The sequence below is a fragment of the Phoca vitulina genome, unplaced genomic scaffold (genome assembly GCF_004348235.1).
Source record: "Phoca vitulina isolate PV1807 unplaced genomic scaffold, GSC_HSeal_1.0 scaffold53, whole genome shotgun sequence".
In the NCBI taxonomy this organism is placed as follows: domain Eukaryota; kingdom Metazoa; phylum Chordata; class Mammalia; order Carnivora; family Phocidae; genus Phoca; species Phoca vitulina.
The window spans coordinates 10,077,258-10,104,256 of record NW_022589756.1 but is presented as its reverse complement, the minus strand read 5'-3'; the positions used below and the strand labels follow the sequence as shown (position 1 = coordinate 10,104,256).

At 42.8% G+C, this 26,999-nt stretch overlaps 1 protein-coding gene across 1 annotated transcript; it reads right to left on the bottom strand.

Moving 5' to 3' along the window:
• Window positions 1-3,151: 3,151 nt before the first annotated feature.
• PRSS55 (serine protease 55) lies at window positions 3,152-26,280 on the bottom strand. The gene is made up of 5 exons (XM_032389024.1): window positions 26,118-26,280; window positions 18,327-18,519; window positions 16,730-16,980; window positions 15,189-15,331; window positions 3,152-3,469 (listed from the first exon to the last, which is right to left on the bottom strand). Exons 1-5 carry the CDS (start codon window positions 26,278-26,280, stop codon window positions 3,152-3,154), a joined length of 1,068 nt encoding a protein of 355 aa, XP_032244915.1.
• Window positions 26,281-26,999: the final 719 nt, after the last annotated feature.

Sequence of the window (26,999 nt, the reverse complement as noted above, 5' to 3'; positions counted from 1 at the left end):
CTCTGCTTAGTTAGCCCCTATCAATAAATTCTGCATGACCCAACATTATGTTTCTTTCACCATTATCCCACCCTTTTAGTATCCATTACCACAAATACTCCCCAGATTTCTATCTGCACGAATTAGAAAACTCAGGTAATTCTTTTGGAATATAGCACACCACCTCATGGGTCATACGTTGTACCTCACCTTTAGGGTCCTGCTGAGAACTGAGTCTAGTTATAGGTCTAGAAGCAAAGAGGGGTGGTGGAGGTGGGTCCTCAGGAGCATCAGCATTGTCTTGCTTGGCAGTGGGGAAGGCCACTGCCCTCTCCTCAGGCAGTGCAGGCTTCAGACAGGGGTTAAGAGGTCACTTTTACTGGGGTAGAGAAACTGCTTCCACTGTCAAAGATGACTCATCAGAATTTAGGGGTCCAGTGTTCCCAGCTCCATCAGGGTCTTCCCACATATCCTCATTCCAACTTTCAGGATTCCATTCCTTCCCAGTTAATGCCTTTAACAGTAGACACCCTGTAAGGTTAGGAGTTCAACTCACATTGTATTTCAGCTAGATTCAGGATGAGATTGTGAGTTTGATTTTTAGCAATCTCAGCCTTGTGGCCATAGGAGAAAGGGTATCCTTCAGGAAAAATTAAGATTTCAAGTCATTTCTGGGACTCTTGAGCTGAGAATTTGAATTGTGAGCTCATCTTTTTCTTTCCCCACTTTATCTAACAACATTAGGAGCAACCAGCCAATCTCATTGTACTTATTGGTTTGACAAAAATGTTTGAACGTATCATATACATGGTCACCCAGATCTTAGTTTCTTGTAAGTTTAGTGTCTTTAAATCTAATCAGATTAGAGAGCCAATTCCAGAAATCCCAGAATGAATTCAGAAAATTCTTCCTTAAAATTTTGTTCTTCTAGAAGCACTCTCAGGGTGTCTTGGTGGCTCAGTTGGTTAAGCGTCTGCGTCAGCCCAGGTCATGATCCCAGAGCCCTGGGACTGAGTCCCACATCAGGCTTCCTGTTCAGTGGGGAGCCTGCTTCTCCCTTTGCCCCTACCCCCTGCTCATGCACTCTCTCTTTCATGCTCTCTCTCTCAAATAAATAAAATCTTAAAAAAAAAAAAAAAGAATTAGAAACACTCTCAGTACCAAAATCTGTACTAGTCAGAATTCCCCAGAGAAAAGTGTATGTGTATGTGCATGTGTGTATGTGTTATAAGAAATTGCCTCACATGATCATGGAGACTGGTAAATCCTAATCTGCTGTTTATCTATCAGGCTCAAGACACAGAAAGGCTGATGGTGATAAACTCTGAAGGCCACCCAGGAAAGGTGATAGTGCAGATGAAATCCAAAAGGGGTGTATTGGAGAAACTCCCTCTTTTTTGTGGAGGCTAGTCTCTTTGTTCTATTCAGACCTTCAACTAATTGGATGAAGCCCACCACCTTATGGAGAGCAATCTGCTTCCTCAAAGTTCACTTATTCAAATGCTAATCTCATCCAAAAACCATCATACTCTCCAAGTTGAGATATAAAATTAACTGTTGTAGTCTCCCAGGTGTCTTTCACATGATATTTTGTTTTCTCCATATGTTAGAACTAATAACGTGCCATACTTATCCTTACTTTGAGGACAACTCATTTTTACCTCTTTCTTGAGCAACATTAATTTTTTTCTCAGGACCCCCTACTTAAAAATCATATTTTCATTTTCTACCTTAGAGCTCTTCTCTTTGGGGGCAGAAGGTTCTGCTCTCTTTCCCCCTTGCTTTCAGCTTGTTACCAATTTTCACTTCCAGTTTATTCTTTAGTCAAACTGATGATGCTCATCTCCAACTAGTCCTTCATTTGCTCTCTTTTCCACACTTGGAAAAACCTCACTTCTACAGCAGTCCTTCAGCAGATTCTCCTCCATGTTTCAGTCTCTCTGAGGAGACTTCTGGGTCCTGCCAGCCCATGAAGATGGCCCCCTCTGTACTCTGCAGGATTCCTGGGTCCCACCCCCTCTAGCACTCAATTGGAAGGGTCAGGTGTGGGACATATCACTGTTTGCCAAGAAACTTCTTGAGGATGGGATCCTGCCTTCTGCTAAATCCTCCAGCATCTGACACTGTGAGCTGTCAACATAAGACCAAATTACTGAGTGTTGCCATGTGCCTCTTTTCTCCAGCTTCAGTCTCCATTGGATTTCCTGGGCCACACTAAAGATGCAGTGGCAATTTAGGAAATGTAAAACTTTAAATGGAAGCTTGGACTTTTCCCATGACCTAGAGCATGGCTGATATGTCTTCAGAAAGAGATTGTGAGACAAAATATTTCCTAGTTCTCTTTTCCCCCACTCTACCCTTGCTCCCCCTGTGGTCCTGAAGCAGCAATTTCTGGACATACTTTCTTCAGAAGTTCCTGGGAGCCTGGGATTTGGCTACCTTGGAGGCCAGCCAACCAGAATGTCCACCATCAAAGGACATCTTCAGTACACAGTCCCCTTTTCCTGTTCACAGCACTTTTATTTCTGTGTGGGGCACTACCTGCACCCACTATCAGTACACGTAGTTTTAAATGGCTGGCCCTTTGCTGGCTCCTGGAGTGGACTTGTAATTCGAACCTCACCTAGAAGAATGCCATAGTGATTGGAGCAGCAATGGGCTGTGAGCTTATGAGTCATGAGAATTAGACCACAGACTTTTGCTGGAATTACCAAGAAGAAGGCTCTCTCTTTTTACCAAGGCTATTAAACTGGTAGGATGCAAACTGGAGGTACTGGTAGTCATTATGGCCACCACTTGGAAGCCCTTTTTGAGGGTGATAGCTATAAAAAAATAGTCCCTGTCAACATTTGTTGAGCCCCTAGACTCAGCCATGCCCGAAGCCAAATACCACTGCTAGTGTCTTTCTGTTATGTACATCTACATCTATAAATAACTGTTTTTGGCTTTAGATGGTTTGAGATAGATAACTCACTTGCAATGGAAAGAGTCCTGACTAATGGAGGGACCCAAAGCCTAGTCCCCAAGCCAGGGCTCCAGCCTGCCTTTCTGGTCCTACTATCTATTGTCACCTTCAGTTCCTGGCCCTTAGATCTAATCTGTAGCCAGTCTGTCTGCTGGTAGTACATTTTCACACACCTTTATTGGTTAAGAAATAGCATCTGCTTTATTATCAGGAGAAAATGGCCCCGAATAGCATGACAGACAGAAGCGAAATCAGTATCCAGAATCTGGGGCTTCCTGGCTCTGGAAATTCTGCAGCATGGGACCTCACTTGTTTCCTATTGGGAGGAGCTCTCATTTCCTCAGCATTAAAGGGCCTTCCCTCTACCTCAGTCACCTTCTTAATCCAGAGGCTGTAATTTTCTAACAAGGTGTATATTCCTGGCACGTTCTTCTGTCCACAGCTCTTGCCCCAGCTGATGATGCCTACCTGGTACCAGGTCTTGTCAGATTCTGTGGTGCAGACCAGAGGCCCTCCACTGTCACCCTGTGGGCAGATAACACAGTTCAATAGTGAGTCCCATTCCAGACTGTTCATTTGAGGCAAAGCAGAGCTCACTAATTGAGACAAGGCACTGATCTCCCCTGCTCCAGTCTGCCAAAGGAGATGTTGTCATTGCTGAGCAATGCCCACCCCTCTCCTGGGTCTACAGGAGCAGTGTGCCACTGTCAGGCTGGCTCTGGGAGTTATAGACAGTGGAGAAGATGAAACTGAAGAGGGAGGAGAGAGAGAGAGAATTGGTGAGAAAATCACTGCATGTAGCACAGTGAGAGAGGAGCTGGAGGCTGGAGTAAATGCTGCATAGAACAAGAGAAGTGGGAGCTAGTTTTGTGGGCCTTATCAAATCAGAAGCTCTGGGAAGGGCTGTAAAAGAAAAGAATGAAAGCAGGATATGAGAAATATTGTTAGAGTTGTGGATATGCTTTGAGTCTCCTTTCGTGTTCTTCCAGAGGGATGAAGGAGAATGATGTTCCTTTTTAATTCTTTGGTGTGGGTGTCTGCAGGACACAGCGAGCTAAAGCTTTTCTGAATGCATGACCCATCTGGGGTGGAATCACATGGACCTATGACTCACATGGTTCTATATATAGAAAATGTATACCAAGTCCCTACCGTGTACCACACATATATATGACTTCCTTCTACCCATTTTAATACATGTAAAATGAGGCTTAAGGAGGCTTAAAAGTTGATCAGGGCTACACAGTAGCCCAGCCAAAGCTGGAACCAGGACTTTCTGATGCCAAAGCACACATTCTTTCTACCTTGCTACTTGCCTTTCACGGAAGTTGCTGAGTGGCTACAATCATTCAGGAGGCCTTTCTGCAATGGAGAGATAGTCTCTTTTTCCAAGATCATAAATAGGTGGCTGGAATGAATGGAATCTTACAACAAGCTCTAACAGGAGGAGGTGGAGGATTAACATTTCCTGGACATGATACGTGAAGCACATTGCTAGCCCCTGGACTTTTGTTTCTCATCAATCACACTACCTCACATGAGGTAGGTCTTTTTTTTTTTTTAATTTTATTATGTTATGTTAGTCACCATACAATACATCATTAGTTTTTGATGTGGTGATCCATGATCCATTGTTTTCATATAACACCCAGTGCTCCATGCAGTGCATGCCCTCTTTAATACCCATCACTGGGCTAACCAATCCCTCCTCCCCCCTCCCCTCTAAAACCCTGTTTGTTTATCAGAGTCCATAGTCTCTCATGGTTCATCTCTCCCTCCGATTTCCCTCCCTTCATTTTTCCCTTCCTTCTCCTAATGTTCTCCATGCTATTCCTTATGTTCCACAAATAAATGAAACCATATGATAATTGACTTTCTCTGCTTGACTTATTTCACTTAGCATAATCTCCTCCAGTCCCATCCATGTTGATGTAAAAGTTGGGTATTCATCCTTTCTGATGGCTGAGTAATATTCCATTGTATGTATGGACCACATCTTCTTTATCCATTCATCTACTGAAGGGCACCTCGGCTCTTTCCACAGTTTGGCTATGAGGTAGGTCTTTTGATTCCCATTTTATAATTCCAAAATTGAAAGTCAGAGAGGTTTGATCACTCCCATTTAACAAATATTCACTGAGGAAAAACTAATTGTCAGGCCTTTGGGATACAAGACCTTATGCTCTAGTGGAAGAGATAAAAATGTAAACAAAAAGGATCAACTGTGTTTGATCATACTTCTGTATGAACACAATAAGGGAGGAGTACAAAGCGGGGAATAAATTGATTCTATTGAGGGAAAGGTCTGTCAGGGTATACTTCAAAACATTTAGTTTGAAGGGTAAATAGGAATTTGACAGGAAGAGTGTGTGGGGCGGGGGACTGATTGGAGGGGAATCAGACAGGAAGTAGAGGGACTAAGATGAGGACATAAAAATGATGAAGATCTGAACCAAGGATGACTTTGGATATAAATGATGAGGACTGGTTCCAAGGTCATAGGGTGTGGATAACAGAGATAAAGGGTAAGGGGGAGATAATGAATAAATGTGTTCAAGTGGAGTTTGGGTTGACTGAGGGATGCATCACCAAGCAGAGGGATATACAGAGCAGAATTACAAAGAGGTCACAGCTCAAGGACACCCAGTAAATGTGGGCCAAAAACAAAATTGCCCTTTCCAGTATAAAACGTTGCCTCTAACACTTGTCTGGATTTGTGGGTGTTTTTCTTTGTACTAGTTTTGTTTCAGTCATTGGGCAAGAACCAAATCAACAGGATTACCACTTCAATAACTCCTTCCATAAATTTTGTTTTTATAACTTTCTTCATTTTATGAAGGGATAAATGTTATTAAAAATCTTATTAATCTGTTGCCTTGACTATTTGTTATTTTCTTATACAACAGGGAGAGAACCGTCGTCCCTGGGCAAGTACCTCTTCTAAGCTTCAGTTTCCACATAGTTCAAATGGAAATAATACCAAGTACTTGCCAAGACTGTTGGCAGGTGAAATTTTAAGAGTATATAAATAACTCAGCCCAGGGTAAATGCTATGTAGTAAATGCCCTGGAAATGTATTAATACTGTTATTTAACCCTTATGTATTACAAACATTGCTTGTATATTTAGGAAATAGAGATTCTCCTCATGGACTGCTGGGACCAAGAAGGACATCTGTAAATACATGTCCTTTTATGCATAAACTTAATTTTTTTTTCTTGCTGTTGGAAAGAAAAAGCAAACATTGCCTCAAAGGAGGGTCTAGCCTCAGACAGTTAAGGACCCAGGGCTGATGACAGCATGCCTAAGGGGGACTTTCTTCCAAGGACGAAGCCTGGTAGCCAACTATGTGTCTGATTAGAAACATACTGACCACTAGAGCCTCTCAAGTTCACCACTGTGAGATATTTGTACCATGTGATTACTCCTGTCTGTTTTGGAGTAGAAGCAGATGACACGGCTTCCAGCCTGGCCCACTACCACCTGGACTTCAGGCAAATCGCTTAAATTCTAATCCTTGTTTTCTCATCTGTTAAACAGGGTGAGTGAGAGCTGCCTAGCCCATTGTACAGGGTAGTGGAGAAAACGAAATTATTGAATATGTGTAAAAGAGCTATGAAGTTATTACACTGCTTTGGATCCATTCAGATGGTGAAGGGAATGATTGATGATTAAAATAACCATTTTTCTCACCTGTGAAACAGATTCTCGATTAAATATTTCTATATATTTCTTCCCAGCTCTAAAATGTCTGTGATTCTAGGGGCGCCTGGCTGGCTCCCAGTCTGTAGAGCATGTGACTCTTGATCTTGGGGCTGTAAGTTCGAGCCTCATGCTGGGTGTAGAGATTACTTAAAAATAAAATTAAAAAAAAAATAAATAAAAGTAAAAAGCCTGTGATTCTAAAAGTCAAAGATTCTATGGAGTGAAATAAGACTTCTATGAAAGGTCACGGGTGATGAGCCCAAGTTAACACAGGGCAGTGAAACTACTATGTTTGATACTATAATGATGGGTACGTGTAATTTATACTTTTGTCCTAACTTATAAGATGCACAACACCATAAATGAACACTAAAGTAAACTACGAACTTTGGGTGATAGTGATGTGTCCGTGTAGGTCCATAAATGGTAATAAATGTACCTCTCTGGTGGGGGATGTCGATAGTGCAAGAGGTTAGGCATATGGGAACAGTGGTAAATGGGAAATCCCAATATCTCCCTCTCAATTTTGTTGTGAACCTAAAACTGATCTAAAAAAATAAAGTCATTAAAGGTCTAAATCAAGTCAGCTTGGCAGTCCATAACCAGACTTCCCAGCAGCCCAGCGGGATGCCAGTTCTTAACCTGCAGACTCTTAGCTTCTTTGAGGACCTCTCTCAGGTGTCCCCTCCCCTAAGACTTCTTTACGGACAGATAATTGCTGGCTCCCTTGGAAGGTTCATCTATTTGACAAACATTTGTTGAGCATTTTTCATGTGCCAAGCACTGTGCTAGGCAGTGGGAATTTACACATGCATAAGACAACTTTTCTGCTGGAACTGAGAAGACAGATAAGAAAACAGTCAGTTCATTGTGATGATTGCTGCTCTGGAAAATTGATAGTCCTTCACAAAAGTGCTACATTACTAGCCGGGAATATGTTTGATTTTATATTTTGTTTGACTATGCCATTTAAAAATTATTTTTTAATAGAACTTTTTATTCTTCATAGTATAACGTTAGTAAGGAGGAAAAGTGTTGGGAAGAGTAAATAAAAAATCCGGTTGTTTTCCATTGTTAACTTTTAATTTTAATTTGTACTTTAAGTATAGCATCATCTTATTGCTATTATTTTGAACATATTTAAATGTTTTTGTTATAAAATTGTCATTTCTCTGAATTATGTCATTGATGACATGGTTTTTAAAAGTTTGCTAAATTTAAAAGTATGATTTTATTTTTAAACCCTAGGGGACTGTCTGCCTAGTTTATCTGTTTTAAAGTGATGATAATATTGTATAATTTCAGAAAAATTTCCTTGACTGCATCACTGTCAACTTATTGTTAACAATAAAAAGCTGTCTAAGCAGAGGGCAAAGCTTTTCACTTCACAATTATAAAAACAAGGCCTAAAATGATAGACACACATTCATTTATAATACTCTTAAGTAATAGATGATTAATTTTAGAAGCCTTTACTAAAGTACATTTTGATGGGAGAGGTATTAAAGCAAAGCTCCTAGACTCTAGATGGTAGATCCAGCCACTGAAGCAAGGGGTACAGAAAATGTCATCAAAGGTGACACTTGATTATTTCGTATTTTGCCATAGTTGGCTTTGGCCATTTGAATGTAGGATGGTGTTAAATCAAAGAGATTGAAATGGTCTAGTGGGAGTGCCCATGGGGCCTGATTCTTGTGTTGGGTGAGCAGTAGGAGTGGCAGCCTGGGATGACAGCAAGTCTTCCATGCCTGGCACACAACCTCCCTGGGTGATCTTGCTCTGCCCACCTCTCCAGCCTCGTTTCTTATTACTTCTGGCTTCTGAAATACTGGAAATTCCCTGAGCCCATGATGCAGTTTCAAGCCTTTGTGATTTTTCTCACATTCTCTCCAACTGCCCTCTTTTTCCAATCTTATCTATTAAATGTAGTTTCCCCTTTTCTATTGATATTGGAGGCCTTTGCCTCCTGCTTCAGTATGAAATGGTTGCTCCCTGAGTCTGTGGTATGGCTAGGATCTGAGATCTTTCTGTAACTGCTATTACTGGGAAGCTCATCTTCTCTTCCTTATTTCATTTTGATATAACTGTAGTTGTACAATGCAGTTACTATAATGTAGGTGTATAATGCAGTTGTAAGAAGTATATGTTATAATGTTATAAGGCAGTAAGAAGTAATACAAAGAGATCCCATGTTTCCTCCAATAATAACATCTTTATATGTTTCTTCCAATAATAACATCTTGCAAAACTATCGTACAATAGCACAACCAGGATGTTGGCATGGATACAGGGATCCCTCATGTTGCCCTTTTTGTCCTGCCTCTACTTCCCTCCTCCCTGCAACCCTTCCTTAATCCCTGGCAACCAAGAATCTATTCTCCATGTCTATAATTTTGTCATTTCTAGAATGTTATGTAAATGGAATCATTCAGTGTGGGACCACTGGGGATCAGCTTGTTTCACACAGTGTAAGTCTCAGTAGAGCCATCCACATTGGTGCCTGTATCAGTTTGTTTTTGTCACAGCTGAGTGGTATTGCATGGCCTTGATGTACCATAGTTTAACCATCCACATCTTCAAAGACATTTATTTTCAATTTTTGGCTATTATGAATGATATAAACACTCCTGGACAGATTTTAATGTGAACACGAGCCTTCATTTATCTCGACTAAGTGCCTAAGAATGGCATTTGCTGGGTTGTATGGCAGGAGTGCATTCCGTTTTTTAAGAAACTGCCAAACTGTTTTCCAGAGTGGTTGGATTATTTTATTTTATTTTATTTTATTATTATTTTTTTAACTTCAAATGATATTTCAGTCTTCATTTTCATTTCACTTTTTAAAAAAAATTTTGTTATGTTAATCACCATACATTATATCATTAGTTTTTTGTTTTTGTTTTTTTTTTTTTTAATTTTTTTTATTGTTATGTTAATCCCCATACATTACATCATTAGTTTTAGATATAGTGTTCCATGATTCATTGTTTGTGCATAACACCCAGTGCTCCATGCAGAACGTGCCCTCCTCAATACCCATCACCAGGCTAACCCATCCTCCCAACCCCCTCCCCTCTAGAACCCCCAGTTTGTTTTTCAGAGTCCATCGTCTCTCATGGTTCTTCTCCCCCTCCGATTTCCCCCCCTTCATTCTTCCCCTCCTGCTACATTCTTCTTCTTCTTTTTTTCTTTCTTAACATATATTGCATTATTTGTTTCAGAGGTACAGATCTGAGATTCAACAGTCCTGCACAATTCACAGCGCTTACCAGAACACATACCCTCCCCAGTGTCCATCACCCAGTCACCCCATCCCTCCCACCCCACCCCCCACTCCAGCAACCCTCAGTTTGTTTCCTGAGATTAAGAATTCCTCATATCAGTGAGGTCATATGATACATGTCTTTCTCTGTTTGACTTATTTCGCTCAGCATAATACCCTCCAGTTCCATCCACGTCGTTGCAAATGGCAAGATCTTATTCCTTTTGATGGCTGCATAATATTCCATTGCATATATATACCACATCTTCTTTATCCATTCATCTGTCGATGGACATCTTGGCTCTTTCCACAGTTTGGCTATTGTGGACATTGCTGCTATAAACATCGGGGTGCACGTAGCCTTTCGGGTCCCTACTTTTGTATCTTTGGGGTAAATACCCAGTAGTGCAATTGCTGGATCATATGGTAGCTCTATTTTCAACTTTTTGAGGAACCTCCATACTGTTTTCCAGAGTGGCTGCACCAGCTTGCATTCCCACCAACAGTGTAGGAGGGTTCCCCTTTCTCCGCATCCCCGCCAACATCTGTCATTTCCTGACTTGTTAATTTTAGCCATTCTGACTGGTGTGAGGTGGTATCTCATTGAGGTTTTGATTTGGATTTCCCTGATGCCGAGCGATATTGAACACTTTTTCATGTGTCTGTTGGCCATTTGGATGTCTTCTTTGGAGAAATGTCTGTTCATGTCTTCTGCCCATTTCTTGATTGGATTCTTTGTTCTTTTGGTGTTGAGTTTGATGAGTTCTTTATAGATTTTGGATACTAGCCCTTTATCTGATATGTCATTTGCAAATATCTTCTCCCATTCTGTCGGTTGTCTTTTGGTTTTGTTGACTGTTTCTTTTGCTGTGCAAAAGCTTTTTATCTTGATGAAGTCCCAATAGTTCATTTTTGCCCTTGCTTCCCTTGCCTTTGGTGATGTTTCTAGGAAGAAGTTGCTGTGGCTGAGGTCGAAGAGGTTGCTGCCTGTGTTCCTCTTTAGGATTTTGATGGACTCCTGTCTCACATTTAGGTCTTTCAACCATTTTGAGTCTATTTTTGTGTGTGGTGTAAGGAAATGGTCCAGTTTCATTCTTCTGCATGTGGCTGTCCAATTTTCCCAACACCAGAGTGGTTGGATTATTTTAAATTTCCACCAGCCATGCATGAGGGCTCCAGTTCCTCTGCATTTTTGTCAGCATTTGGTGGTGTCACTATTTTTTCGTTTTCTTTTTTTTTTTAGCCATTCTGAGAGGTATGGAGTGATAGCTCATTGTAGTTTTAATTTGCATTTGCTTAATGGCCAATGATGTTGAACTTCTTTTCATGTTCTTATTTGCCATCTGTATATCTTGTTTAGTGAAATGTCTGTCCATGTCTTTTGCCCATTTTCTAACTGGATAGTTTTTTTCTACTTTTGAGTTTGAGAGTTCTCTATATATTCTAAGTAATTCCTTTGTTGGGTATCATCTCCCAATCTGTAGCTTTGTTTTCATCCTCTTGTAACAACACTCCCACCAGCCTTAAGGGTTGACTTGCTCCAAGTTAACACACTCCTTGCTTGCTGACCTAAGTCCCCTGATCTATAACAGAATAAATTTACTTTCTTTGAGATTTGCAGACCATGCACCTTGAGGAGTGAAGGACCAGAACTTTCCTAGGCCACAGAAGCCAGCAAATCTCTCTGAAACCTCTTCAGCTTTCTGATTAGCTAACAATTTTTTTAGCAAAATGGTTATTTTGTTTAGTTTTTTTTTTTAGGACACACAAATGATTTTGTTGTCCTCCCTCCCTTCATGCATATGTAGACTTGGCCCTCCTTTGCAGAAAGAACAGCATACTCCCAGTACCAGATCCCCTTGCATTAGAATAATGCTTATAGCTAGCATCATCAAGTCTGCATGTAATCAAGAAACGTGGCTGCCACTGCACTTCCTTTGCTGATTAACCACCCTAAACCCCTTTAAAAACCCCTGGGCCAGGCAGAAAACTCAGAGTTGGCTTTTGGTCAAAAGTCCATCTTCTCCCTGGGTTGCTGGCCTCCTGACTAGAGCTCAAATTTCTTTCCAATCAAAAACTCATCTCTTTTTTTCTTTTTTCTTTACGTGGTATATATACACAATGGAATATTATGCAGCCATCAAAAGGAATGAAATCTCGCCATTTGCAACAACGTGGATAGAACTGGAGGGTATTATGCTGAGCGAAATAAGTTAATCAGAGAAAGACATGTATCGTATGACCTCACTGATATGAGGAATTCTTAATCTCAGGAAACAAACTGCGGGTTGCTGGAGTGGTGGGGGGTGGGAGGGATGGGGTGGCTGGGTGATGGACACTGGGGAGGGTATGTGCTATGGTGAGCTCTGTGAATTGTGCAAGACTGTTGAATCACAGACCTGTACCCCTGAAACAAATAACACATTATATGTTAAAAAAAAAAAGAAGAAGATAGCAGGAAGGGAAGAATGAAGGGGGGGAAATTGGAGGGGGAGACGAACCATGAGAGACTATGGACTCTGAAAAACAAACTGAGGGTTCTAGAGGGGAGGAGGGTGGAGGGATGGGTTAGCCTGGTGATGGGTATCAAAGAGGGACATACTGAATGGAGCACTGGGTGTTATACGCAAACAATGAATCATGGAACACTACATCAAAAACTAATGATGTAATGTATGGTGATTAACATAACATAATAAAAAAAATAAGAAAAAATAAAGTGCTAAAATAGAAAAAAAAGTAAAAATTTGAAAAATAAAATAAAATCTTTTATTAAAAAAAAAACTCATCTCTTGAGTGATGGCCTTTCAAGTGACTGGGCAGCTGAACTTGGATTTGGTAACACTCTTAATGGGGTCTTTCACAAGGCAAAAGTGTTTAATTTTGATGAGGTCCAATTTATCAATTTTTCCTTTTATGAATTGTGTCTTTGATGTTACTCTATGTGTCAAGGATTTCCTGTGTTTTTTACTAAAATTTTTATGGTTTTTCATTTAAGTTCATGATACATTTTGAGTTGTTTTTTCTTTAAAGATTTTATTTATTTATTTGAGAGAGAGAAAGCATGAGCAGGGGGGAGGGACAGAGGGAGAGGGAGAAGCAGACTCCCCACTGAGCGGGGAGCCCATTGCAGTGCTCCATCCCAGGACCCTGAGATCATGACCTGAGCCAAAGTCAGATGCTTAACCGACTGAGCCACCCAGGCACCACTTAAGTTTTAATTGAACTTATTCTAGGAATTAATGGTTCTCAATTTAATAAAAAGATTCTTTACTCTGATTTTTGGCTTTATTTTTCCTTATTTTCCTTATCCTATGTTTATCAATAAATTAAATCCAACTCTCTATTCTAGCTATGACAGATCCTGCCTGGAGTATTGCCTTGAGTATTAGGTTGCAAGACTGGTTCTCATTTAAATCTTCAATTTTAACAGGTTTCTTTGAAATTGGAGTGGGGGGTGGGAGATAGCAACTCTTTACCTTTGGACTGGGGTGGAAGCCCTGATTCTCCACTCAGGCCAGTGATGACTAGGGGAAGAGCAGGCATGCTCAGTTATACCTGGGTGGCATACCTGGGTGGGGTGGAAGCCCAAGTTCCTCAGGTGGCTTCCAGTGACATAAAGGGGGGCAGAGGCTGGCTGGTTACTACTAGACTGTAGTTAAAGTCCTGGTTCTCCATATAACTTCTTCTGTAACCACTATGGTGGGCAGTGGAAGGAAGTCGAGGTTGTCCACTTGACCTTGATTGATGGGGTAGGAAGGCCATCAATTTTTTTCCTGTTGTTTTGTTAGAATACAATGGTTAATGTTTATTGTCAAAAAGTTTCTTCCTTCCTAGGTTGCTCCTTTCCTAGTCCAAAGAGAGGGAAGTGTTTCTGGTTTTGTTAGTTTTCGTCTGTGCTCATTGGCATTCTGGGTTGCAGGCTTGTCTAGCAACCAGTCTGGGATATAAAAAAAAAAAAAAAAACAAACCCAAGGAACTCACTGCTGGGTCCTTTCTTAAGCATTGGAATATCCAGTCAGTCTATCTCTACCTTTCAGAGCCTTTATTTTTGTTTTACAATATAATGTATAGTACTTTTAGCTGTACTTAGTGGGAGGGATTGGGGGAACTCTGTTTACTCCATCCTGTCTAGAACCAGAAGTTCCAATTCTCTTTTTTGTTTTGTAATGTTTTAAATGGTCCAAAATGTGAAGAAAACACAAGGTTAATGTGACGCTTGATATTATCTCTCTTTTTGGTCCTCACAATATTCACCACATGAGAGACTACTTCTAAACAGTGTCATTGCTACAAGAGTCCATTCTTTCTTACCTCAGAACCCTTTCTCCATTCTCTTCTCCCTCATTCCCTCAACCCCTACCCCAACAACTCTCTTCTAAGACCTTATCTCACAGCCTAGCAAGGAAAACTACCATCTCCTAACATTAAACAATAAAAGATAATTCCGTAGATAGATACTTTCCCCTTCCATGAGACAGCTTTTTCATTACTCTACAGGATATTTAACATCTGTATCCGTAGTTTTATACCAGTGACCAGATCCATTGCCCAGCAAATGAGTAGGACTAAGTGGACTCATCAAGGTGATGATGAACAGAGCATCTCCCAAGACAGAGCATTCTTAGGCTTTAAAGACAACAGCCATCATTCATCCTTAGAGCCACAGGAAGCTAATTTCTGAGGGGTTTTTTTCCTATTTTTTCTAGCATCAATCAAAAATGTTTTTCTTTTTAAATTGTTGTGTTCATTTTATTAAAAACTAAGATTCCAGTCTTTAGTTCAGTGAAATCCACATGTATTTTCCAAAATAGTAAGTCTTTACTCAACTGTCTGCCCAGGAGATTGTGGACTCCTTTAGGTGAGAAACTATGTTTCATTCATGGTTGGATTCCCCAGGGCTTAATGTGCTCACAGTAAATTAATGAAATAAAATGATTCCTTGTATGAATCTCAAATCCTGCTTGGCTTTTTGTTTTTTAAGAAGTCCGAGGAATGGAAAAGACTTGGAGCCCTATTTATGTAGTATATCTAGAGAAGAGTAGAAATATTTATGCAGAGTTGCTACATACTGACTCATGGGCATGCACTGACATTCCAAGGACCTGACAATGAGTAGTCCCCAATTCATGTCCCCATTCCCATGGTGGAGCCCTGAATCCCACACATTTTCCAGACTCTTACTGTCTATTCTCAGTGAAGAGAAGATACCCTTGCATTGGCAGCCCTGAGGTGATAGGAGCCTATAGGGTGAGGGTGGGGATACCCCTCAGTTACCTGGCAAGCATCAAAACTCTCATTCTCATATCCAGCACACAGCATATTCTTGGTAAGTTTTGGAAATGCCTTTGAACATTTCTCCCAATCCATGATGATCATTGGCACTTTCATCAGATCAGTTTTCATAGAGTTTTTGTCATCTAGTCCACAGAGAAAGCACATTAGAAAAGTCACTAGATAGCAGTCTCAGTGCTGATAATGCAACTAGATCACCCTGTGTATCCCTGCGTCCCACCAGCCACTTGTCTACCTTTCTTCATATCCTCCACTTTCCCCTTCCTTCCAGTAATCCCATGCTATTCACTCTTTCTACCATCCCAGTCTTTTCTAAGCAATTCCCCGCCTACTTGAATTATTCCTCTTATTCAAAATCATAATCCTGCTTCCAAGTAGGCTTCCTGTTTAACTCCAACCAGCCCTACAGAATTGACTTCTTGGAACTGGCTATTGATCATTCATTTCTCAACATAAGCTTGCCTCTTCAGCATGTATACCCATTGCTACTTTTTAGTGAGTATGACACTTCTCCAACACAGGGCTGCCGAGAGTAGGTTTGTGCTCCTAGGGAAAAAGCTTTCAGGTCCTCCAGGCAAGGGTAGGTTGGCTAAAAGTCTTTATAGGGGATTTGCCAAGGCCCTTTCTGGACTGCCAGCTTCCAGGAATTTGTCTGGACTTCTTTCTATCTCATTAACTCAGACCACACAGATTTCCAAATTCTTCTCCTTATTGAGTAATTTTAATCTTATAAGTACCCATCTGCCTCTTCCTCACTTTAACTATCCAGTAGTAGCCCAGAAAGTGTTACTCTAGTTGTCCTCTAGTTACTAAACTCCTGAAATACCTACCATTCTCCAGACCCCAGCTGGTTGCAAAGATCCCCATGGACCTAGAGTCTTGTTCAGGCCTGAGACAGTGCTGTGCTGTTCCCATCCCTTCCCCTACCTATTTTCTTTGGGGATAGTCCAATGGGCCTTTCATAATCCCTTTTTGCCCTAGTACAGCTCCTCCTTTCTTGGCCAAGTAACAATGTAACAACAAGTAATAACACATTCATTTCTAAGAATGGCTGGGCAACATTCCAGGACCATCAAAATTCTAGGCTGGGACAGGCATCTTGAATGCCTGTAGGAACCAGGTGGGAAACATCAATGTGTGAATCAAAGGAGATGCAAGAGAATAAAGAGTATGGGGGCCCCTGGCAAACTGGAGAGTTTAAATTCAGTTAAACAAACAAACAAGACTGCTCTGTGCTGGCTGAATATGACCACACCTGGCAACTGGCTTGGTGACTGGCATCTCAACTTGGGGCCTTGAGGAGATGCTTCCTTGGCACTGGGAACGGACTGAGATTTGGCCTCTGTGAGCCTCAGGAATGCAGGGATTTGTTCCAATGCAAGTCTTTTTCTCCTTCCTCCTTCCTTAGCCCTCTCTCCTTTCATGCTCCTGCCCACATCTTAAGGTTTACTGGCCCATCCTCAGATGCCTGTGATGTGGTTCCTCCCCCAGCAGCTCTCAGGAGATGCTGAGCAGTCACGTACCACTGCTGGTCTGACCCCATCCTGCCACCCAGCAGTTGTGCCACACGGAGGGGCTGGGCTTTCTGGGCATGCAGATGGGCTCTGTCAGTCCGTTGAATGTGATGGGTGAGTCCAACAGCAGCAAGGCGATATCATTGTCCATGTTGTGTCTTTGAAAGTCCTTGTGAAGAACTATGCTAGTAACACCCTTTATCTCCACAGATGAGCTTCTTAAGTCATTGCTTCCCAGCACAACACTCAAGTCCGTTGGACTGGTGGCATAGAAACAGAGAGGGGGAAGTGGGAGGGGAAGAGGAGTCATGAAGCACACAGAATTTAATTTGCCCAAAAAACTTAAATCCCATATAGTTCTCGGGGCCTTTAGGACTTGTCCTACTGGGGCTGTTGCTCAGGAGATGTAAGAATTTTAAAAAGGTAGAGGGAAGTGAAACAGTAGGGGTGGCAGACTACAGCCACATTGCTGCTCCAGCACAGTCCTAGAGATATGAGATATTCCTGTCTAATGTTACAGAGAAAGTACTTAGCTTTGGGGACTCCAAAGAATACACAGGAGACCACCTGGCATAGATCAAACTTGCTTCAGATAGGTAAGGTGTTATCACATTGATTTGTCTACAAACAACTTAGAGACCCAGGCTCAGTATTTAATCTAAACCTACCACTGATTAAGCGAAAGAATCTTTAATAATAATTTAGGCATTCCCTCTAGGCTGAATGGCCAGAAACTTCCCAATAGCCAATCCTTAAGTATATCATGGAAGCATATGCAACAAGTTTCCTTCGTTATGCCATGGTGAAACTTTCCCCTGTTTTTTATTAACTTTTAAAAATCAGCCTTTCTGTGTATCTTCAAACTTCCTTGCAGTGGTGTAGCAGGTGTAGCAGGAAGCATAAGCACTGGAGCCAGGATTTAAATCCTATTTCTGTTTACTATGTGTGCACTGTGGGTGAGTCACCCAGCCTTACTGGGCCTGTTTCCCTTTCTATAAAAATAAGGTTGTTCATTCTACCTGTCTCAGGGGGTTATTGTAAGATTGAATGAGTTAAAATGGGGTTATTCATCTACCTTCTTCAGGGTTGATGTCTGAATGAATAAGTTAATGCAGGTAATTTCTTAGCAGGTAACTAATTCATGATTAGTAACCAGTAAATTCTAGATTTACAACCAGTCTCCTGGCGTGCAGACAAAACTCTCCAAGGAGCAAGTAAATAGGGTGTCAGAAAGCCCAGGATCCCAGACTTCCAGAATTAGCAGAATTTCCTTCTAGAAGGACTTACATTTCCTAGAAGAGGTGGGTGGACCAAGGCTTTTGCTCCACCAAACCATGAATATTCCTGAAGAGGACAATGTGTAACCTCAGGGAAACCATAGTTATTGGTCCTGGGTGACAATGAGGAGGGCACAGCAGATGCCATCTTCAGGTTCACTGCCTCCTCCTCCCTGGGGCTGGAAGGGTTGGGTGGTAGTCATTCCTGTCTGACTCAGGACTGACCAGGTCTAGGATTTCCCTTAGCAATCAAGTTTTGCTGAGTGTGGGGCGGTGCCCTGGGGATGAACACTGTCAGAAGCAACAGGGATGGGCTCTTGGATACTTACAGTAGCTCTTCAAAAACTACACAGTGAAGAGCAGTGACAATCCACCACTTGTTGATGATTGAGCCGCCACAGAAATGTTCATTTCTTGCCTGAATACTCACCTGCCATGGGAACTCACCCACCTCAGCCTCCATCCCCCCTATGATTCTGGAATACTGAGCTCTTCCATCAAAAATTGGTCTTTTACCACATTCTGGTAGAATGAAAGAGAAAAAAATGGGAAAAGATGCAACACTTAGTCAATATCCATGGAGGCTTATAAGTAGTTATCATTATACCCATTCTAGAGATGAGGAAATTGAGGCTGGCCCAGTGAAGCCCCTCTAGGAATATGATTAAGGCAACAGTTGCTTTATTTTGTTGCATAGAGTCTGGGACATGGGTCAGAAGTGTTGGCTCTGTCCCCTCTCCAGCGTTGTGATCTCAAACAAGTCACTTCACTGAGCCTGTTTCCTGCTCTAGTCTAAGAGAAATCAGAGGAAAATATGTGTCCAGAGCCATCTCTGGAGTGTTAGGCAGAATAATGCCCCCTCCCCCAATAGATGTCCATGTCCTAATGGACCGTGCCCTGGAACTTATAACTATGTTACCTTTCAGGGAAAGGGGGACTTGAGAGATGGAATTAAATCTGCTAATCTGCTGACTTTAAAATGGGGAGATTATCCTGAATAATGTGAGTGGGCCCAGTGTAGTTACAAGGGTCCTTAACATGGTGGAAGGAAGCAGGAGAGAGATATGACTATGGAAGAAAGGTATGCAGAGGTGCATCCTGCTGGCTTTGAAGATGGTGGGGCTAGCAGCCAAGCAATACAGATGACCTGTAGAAGCTAGAAAAGGCAAGGCAAAAGATTCTCCCCTAAAGCCTCAGATCAGGAACAAAGTCCTGCTGATAGCTTGATCTTTGCTCAGTGAGACCTGTGCTGATTTTTATCCTACAGAAATGTAAGATGAGAAATGGGTGTTGTTTAAGCTTGTGGTGGTTTGTTACAGCAGCTATAGGAAACACACATGCAGGGAACCAAAAAGGTGGCCCAGAAAGGGCATCGACCTCCTGCAAGCCCTGAGCCTGAGCCCTTCTAGGTTAGAACATTCTGTTCCAGGCAGAGCAGCTCCATGCCCTGAGACACTGAGAGCAAAGGTTGTGGCTGCTTATGCAGAGAAGAGAAATTCGCCTCTGGATAGAGTACAGGTCCAGCGCCTTGCCCCCGGGAGGAGGAGCCACTCCATTTATGGTGGTTGACTTGACTGTCGCCTTGTGTTCCAGAACAAGGAATGAGTTTGACTCTAAAGAGCCTAAGGTCTTCTCTTGTCTCTTTCTTGATGCCACTTGTCCAACTTTTCACTTAATAAAGGTTTTGAGGATTTTGTAGTGTGGGTTGGAGTGACCCAGTAGTGGACATGTTTTGCTTAAAAAAAAAAATACAACTATAGTGAAAATTTAGCAATTTGTGTCAAAGGCCTTCAGCTGTCAGTAATCTATAAAGACTCTTTTCAGAACTTTCGGATCTGCACTTCCTCTTTTATTTACCAAACACAGAGTGCTTACTATGTGTCATGCATTGTTACAAACATTCTACAAAGACCAATTTACTTAATTTTCATAATAATGCTATGAGGTCAGGATAAAAAATCATATATGAATGTATGGTTTCAATCATATTAACAAGCTGGCCTGATGCGTGTGGGAGGAAATGTGTCATGATACTAAGAGTGATAATGAGCTTGAAGCTTGATCAAATGATGGATGACTGCTATGGGTACCAATAGTGTGACATCTCTGAGAAGCAGAATATGGCATTTGCTAAGAGGGTGGGCTCTGGAGTCCCACAGCCCAAATCCGAATCCTGGTTCTGTTGCTTACTGACTGAATGATTTCAGTAAGCATTGGGGAAAACCACTTATCCTTGCTTACCCTCCCTTCCTTCATTCCTAAAATGGACCTACCCTATAAAACAGATGTTTTACAGATTAAATGAGATAGTGGGCATTGAGGTGTCCAACACAGTGCTTGGCACAGAGTAAATCCTCAAGCCATATTAGCTGTCAGAATTTCTCATATTATCTTGCACCAAAGGCTTCATGGGGCTGTCAGCTGGGCGCCATTCTCCTTTGTCCTGAGAACACCAGTGTAGAATCGTGTGGACTTGTCAATTAATACTAGAGCACAAAACCCCTGAGCAGTGATGGAGGCAATGCTGAAATGGGTGAGAATCTACGGCAATTGTAAACACTGGAGAGGGGTGCATTCTGCTGATTCTCTCCTGACACCACACACCACCCCTGACTCACATTTCAGCCAACGCCCAGGCCAGAGTGAGGGAGGCCAGGTGAATAGGCTGTGTTCTTTTCATGGGGTAGTGTGCAGAAAGGGAAATGCAGGCCCTGGAGTCAGATGGATGCAAAATCCCAGCTCTTCCGCTTCCCCGCTGTGTGACTTGGGACAAATCTTCAACCTTCATAAGGCTCAGAGTTCCTCACGCATGCATGGGGCTGAGAGCGGAGACCCCACTGTAGTAGGATGGAAATTAAATGTGGGGAATTACCTGACCCATGAGAGCAGCTAAGTAACCCAGCTTCCCTGTAACCTCAGCCACCCCTTAGAGAGAGAACCCATCGGGGAACCAACCGTGAGGAGCTGCCCATTGAGAACAGAAGGCCCTGGACTTCTGCCTCTGTGCACACATGTGCTTGTGCCCAGCTAGGCTTCTGCTCTGCACCTGCAGTTCCCCGGAGCTCTGTCATGCTCCTGACCCCCACGCTTTTCTTCCCCTGATTTGGAGGTCTGATGTTCAGCTCATTCTGGGCACTTGCTTCTAGGCACGCCATTACTCATTCAGAGATAAAATTTAGGATTTCAAAACTGAAACTTAAGGTCAGACTGGTTGAACTCTGGACTGGGGAAGACAGGAGAAGAAAGGGAAGTATTTTTGAGGGGGGTATGTGGGGAAACCTGAAGCTACTGCTCTTGTGTTCTTGTGAGCCAGCCTCTTACTGACCAATTAGCTAATTAATGAGCTCAGTAACCACATCTCTCCCTTAGCCCTTAATGCTAACCACTGACTGGATGAAAGTGATGTGAGCAGGGCCATTGTCATGCCCAGCCCCACCTGGGAGAGCTGCTCTGGCCACTGGGAGAGGAGCCTACATACCAACATGCACGCCCTTGGCTTGGGACGTGAGCAGCAGAATTGATAACAGGAGCATGGCCCTTGGCTTTGCTGTTGGCCTAGGAGGTGATGGAGGCCAAGGCTGAGGGAAATGATGCTGACCGAGCCTCCCTTCTTATAGCCAGTCCCTGGCTGATGATGTCACAATGGGCTGTGGGTTTGAAAACTTAGGTCATACAGGCTTCTCTTCTTGCCATTTTGTTTCTAAGATGGTTGCTCAGAGGGATCGCATCCTTGAAGGTATCTGGTCTTAACTTCCCTTCCCACTGATCTGGGCAGGACGCATCCCTCACCGAGTCCTTGATGGGCACCTTGCTTTTGGCCCCTGTCACTCCCATGTATTTTAAGGCTCAAATGCCTCCTCTTTCACAAGGCCTGTCATGTCAGGGGTTCTCTGTGAATTTGTGCATAAGGCCTAAGGGAAGGGTTGCCAGGCTGGACCTATAGACTGGGGAGGAGATCCAGGAGGCCCAGAGGCCTCTCCTAGCACTACCACCCTACCTAGTACATTTGCCCTCATAGTTTTCTGCTCAGGCCTCTGATCTTGGGCTGCTGGCATGAACCTCCCAGGCTGGATTCAGAGACCCTGGCTTCCCCTCATGCACAGCCCAGCAGGTGACAATCCTTGCAGCCACCACTTTCTGGGTTGATTATACATGGCCCCCAAATCTCCAGATAGGCCCCTGTCGATTCATAGATGGGAAGATCAGACTCAAAGGTGGAAATGCCTGTCCATGGCTTCTCCTTATGTCAGCAGCTCAGTCATGAGATTTGGACCTTACTATTTTTTCCCATACTTTAAGCACACTGACTTGGGTGGACTCTACCCAAGCATCCTCAGTACTGCCTTCCTGGCCACTGGCCAGGCCCAGTGGTTGGAAGTGAATCACACTCTTTTCAGTTCCCAAAGTGACCACAGTTAATTTTCCAGACCAGAGTGTCTACTCTGCCCAGCCTAGCTCCCAGGGTTTTCTTACCTGCAGAAAAGGAATAATAGAGTCCACCAGTAAAGTCGTTGTGAAGCTCAAAACAAGATTATGTTACTCAGGTGATGGCCCCTCTTTACTATACCAATGGTGTGGCTCCAGCTACTTCTTGAGAGGAGAAATTCCAGGACAGGTGACTTACTCCTTCTCTTATCCCATGGACCCCTGCAGATAGCTGCTCCTCAGCACCCTGGGGTCCACTATGAAGGTTGGGCCAGGGCCTGTTATGTGGTCATGGGACGGCGCGATCCCCACCTCTTCTGAATAATATGTAATCTGCCTCCTCAAACAGAGGAGGACTGATGAAGGGCTAACCCTTTTTTTCTTTACTGGAATATGGGTAAAAATACCAAAGCATACTGGGTCACCGAGCCCTAGTCTTAACCACCAGAGAGCTCCGGGCTTTCCTTCTGCTCTTCCTTTAGTCTCAGCTCTCTCCTCCCCTGGACCTGCTACTCTCACCCCTGCTGAATGCTGGTCGCTTTGCCCTTTGCTCATGTTCTGGGGGTGGGGTGTGGAGGGGAGGAGGAGCCTCGGCCCTAGGTCTGATTGGGAGAAAGGAGGATGCCCGCTAATCTCACTTGTGGGGAGGCAGAGATAATGGGCAGACCCCCACACTAAACTGCTGCTCATTTTCTACAGAAGTATCTGGACAAAAGCACAGCTCTCCTCTAGGAAGATCCATTTCCTTCTGGGTCTAATATCCCTTCTGTTAACACAACTGGGCCCTATTTCCTGTGAAATACTCATTCACTGCCCAGCATTGTTATTTTTTTAATTTTTATTTATTTATTTATTTTGTGTGCCAAGCTTCTTTACAATAACAGCAGATTGCAAAATGCCTGAACCAATGGAGGGGAGAGATGGATAGGGACAGAGCTACTGTGCACAGCCACATCTCCAGAGGGCACCAGTCCCATAGACTACAGCAGGACTCCCTCCCCCTGGAATTGGGCAAACATGGGGGCTCAGGTGTGAAGAGAAACTTCAGTGCTCTATAAGGAATCTAGAGAAATCCAAAAAGGAAAGAAGGCACATGATTACATAGGTTGCCCAGGGACTGCTGCCTGACTGATGCTTCAGAGGCCCCCAGGGTGGCATTATCATGGTGACTTTATTTACCACAGTCCTGACCAATAGATCTCTAACTTTGCTGTGCAGCCTGGGGAGCTTGTTCAGTGCAGATTAAGGTTGCCAGATTTATCAAAGAAAAATACAGGATGCCCACTTAATTTTGAATTTCAGGTAAAGAACAACTATATTTCTAATATGTGTGTACCCCTTGCAATGTTTGGAACATACATACACCAAAAATATATATATATATTCATTTTTTATCTGAATCCTAATGTATCTGGAGTTCTGTATTTTCTCTGGTAACCGGGGGGTGATTTCCAGGCTTCTCCCTTCAGATGCTGATCCAGTGGATTGGAGGGGAGGAGAGCCAGATCTAAGCATTTTAACAGCTGCTTCCAGATGATTCCAGTGGAGAGCATCCTGGACCACTTTGAGAAATGTCAGTCAGGCTTAGGATAGAGAGCTTCCTGGGGTCCCTGGGAAGCTGGGGCTGGAGTCTGACTCTACCTGGGAAATCTGGAGAGCAAGAGAGTGTCTGGCCAACCACTTAGGGTCTGGGACAGTACTGTGGAGGGACTGCTGACCCCCCAGTTTCTGCAGTGTGGGTTGCACAGAGGAGAGAGCCAGTCGGGGGTATCTGAGGATCCATCCATAGGGCTTCCCAGAGGGGGCAAGAGGACCCCAGAGGAAAGAGGCTGGGGATGTGCTACCAGGCTTGGGAGCTGCAGGAGAAAGGAGGCCAGCAGGGAACCACAGAAGAGCCCATGAAAACACCACCCTAAAAGTCAGCAGAAAATGACTTCTAGGCCCAGAGGTCAGGAAGCTGATGTTTGGGCTAGTTCACCTTTATCTGCACCCTCTCCCCAACTTTGATCCCTGCCAGGAATGAAAGGGCAGCTCAAGGTGGGGGAAGATGAACAGAACCAGAGGTGAGAAAAGGCCCCTGTCCCTGAATAGACCCAGACTGGGAAAGGGAGATTTAACAGAGTCAGATTTCAGCCTCTGGAGTATGACAAGAGTTTAGATATTCTAATGCCTACATGGAAACTGGGTTTGGGACTCAAGTGCCTGTAGGACTATTATCTCTGAACAACCAAAAGGTGTACCTGGAGCTTTTTTATCTGGGCAGGACAAATCATCCCTGGTGAATGGAGTTTAAAAAAATAGTGGGGGACATAAATAAAGCTGTGTTTTGATCGCAGTCCATGCATTGCACTTGTTCAAACACAGCAGTTGTATTACCCATTGCATTCTTCAGTGCCTTTACAGTTGGGAAAGGTCTGGCTAGAACTTCATGATTTCTCCATTTACAGCAGTTTGCTGAACAGCAACTGTGGGGAACGTACTCATCCATACAAGCATGGGCAAGTCACCTAGCTCAGGGAGGCAAATGTCTGGTAGGACTGCCATACTCCACCCACCGCCACCCCCAGCCCCCAGCTCTCATGACAGATGCGGCCAATTGATCATAACTCCTTTCTGCTGAGCCAAGAAGTGGCCACAATATGGCATTTAGGCAGCTGTTACCAGACGATCAGACAAAACCCATTGTTATTGCTGGACTATGACCTTATGGTTACAAGCACCTCACCAAGTAATGATGTAGTCAGAGAGTTCGGAGGATGCATTTGGTCTCCTCTTTGACTTTCCTGCAGAGACTTGCTGCCCCTTGTGTATCCATTTATATTGTACTGTATTATTTAGTAGGTGGTTTGCATGTTGTACTAGAGATGATTTCTGAAGTCGGACATATTTAGCTTCAAATCCTGCTTCCACTACTTCTATAAAGGATCATGGGCATGTTATTTCACCTCTCAGAGTTTTGCTTATTTCTACACAGAGTATAATAGGAGCTACCTTTTAGGGTAGACATGAGGATCAGGCTGTGGTCACAATGCATCTTAGTCACTTCTGACAGCTGTAACAAATTCAGTTGACCCTTGAACAACATGGGGGTTAGAGACACCGACCCCACTCCTTGCAGCTAAAATCCACATATAACTTTGACTCTCCAAAAACTTAACTACTAATAACCTACTGTTCACTGAAAGCCTTACCAGTAACATAAACAGTTGATTAATACATATTTTGTATGCTATATATGTTATACACTGTATTCTTACAATAAAATAAGCTAGAGAAAGAAAATGTTACTAAGAAAATCATAAGGAAGAGAAAATATATTTACAGTACTGTACTGTATTTATTAATACCATAAGTTTACATCATCTGTTTACAAGATGAATTGTCTGTCAGTACTTACATCAACAGTCTTATATGATACAAAACACTGTAGGTATTATACATATTACTAACACTAGACAGAAAAAATGAAAAGAGAAAGTGAAAAAGAAATTCATGTTTTTTACAGGTATAATGATCTATGCATTAAAGCAGCAATATGATTGCTTTGTGGTAGCCTAGTGTAATTGATATGATTGCTTCATGGTATCCTCGCTTATACACTAATGAGTGAATTGTAAAATTTTTATGGCATGTAGTATTACATATTCACAATACAGTATTAGTAACATTGTTACAGTTTTTTTCTAACCACTTACCTGTGATAATAGGCTGATATGCAGTTTCTCCAATTATGAGGAATTTGTTTATTGTTTCAGGCTTGATGGCTTTCATGGCTTTTCTTACAACAACGATGGCATCTTTGATGGTGTAATCCTCCCAGACTTTCATGATGTTCTCTCTGTCAGGGTTCTCTTCCATTGCATTGGCAAAGCTTTACATAGACTGTCATGTATAATGAGCCTTAAAAGCCCTTATGATCGCCTGATCTAGAGGCTGAATTAGAGACACCTTTGGTGTTGAACTCATGGGGCTCTGTGTGGCCAGGAACATTTCCAGTATCAAATGGCATTTCTTTAAAAGGCAGCCCCTGGGGCACCTGGGTGGCTCAGTTGGTTAAGCGGCTGCCTTCGGCTTAGGTCATGATCCCAGGGTCCTGGGATCGAGCCCCAAATCGGGTTCCCTGCTCAGTGGGGAGCCTGCTTCTCCCTCTCCTTCTGCTTGCCACTCCCCCTGCTTGTACTCTCTCTCTCGTCAAATAAATAAAATCTTTAAAAATAAATAAATAAATACATAAATAAAAGGCAGCGCCTTACCGACAAGTACTTCCTGACTTCAGGGACAAAGCATCAATGGAACCAATCCAGAAAAAGGGTTCTTATTGTCTAAGCCTTCTTGTTGTACAACCAAAAGACTGGCAGCTAGTGTTTATCTTTCCCCTTTAAGACTCAGGGGTTAGTAGCTTTATAGATAAGTTAAGTCCTCATTATAAACCCAACACTAGCATAAAACAGTAGAGCTAGCCTATCCCTCCCTGTCTTAAATACTGGTGCTCGCTCTTCTTCCTTACTAATAAATGTCCTCCGTGGCTCCCCCCCCCCAATTTTTTTTCATTTGCATGAAAAAAATCTGATCAGGTA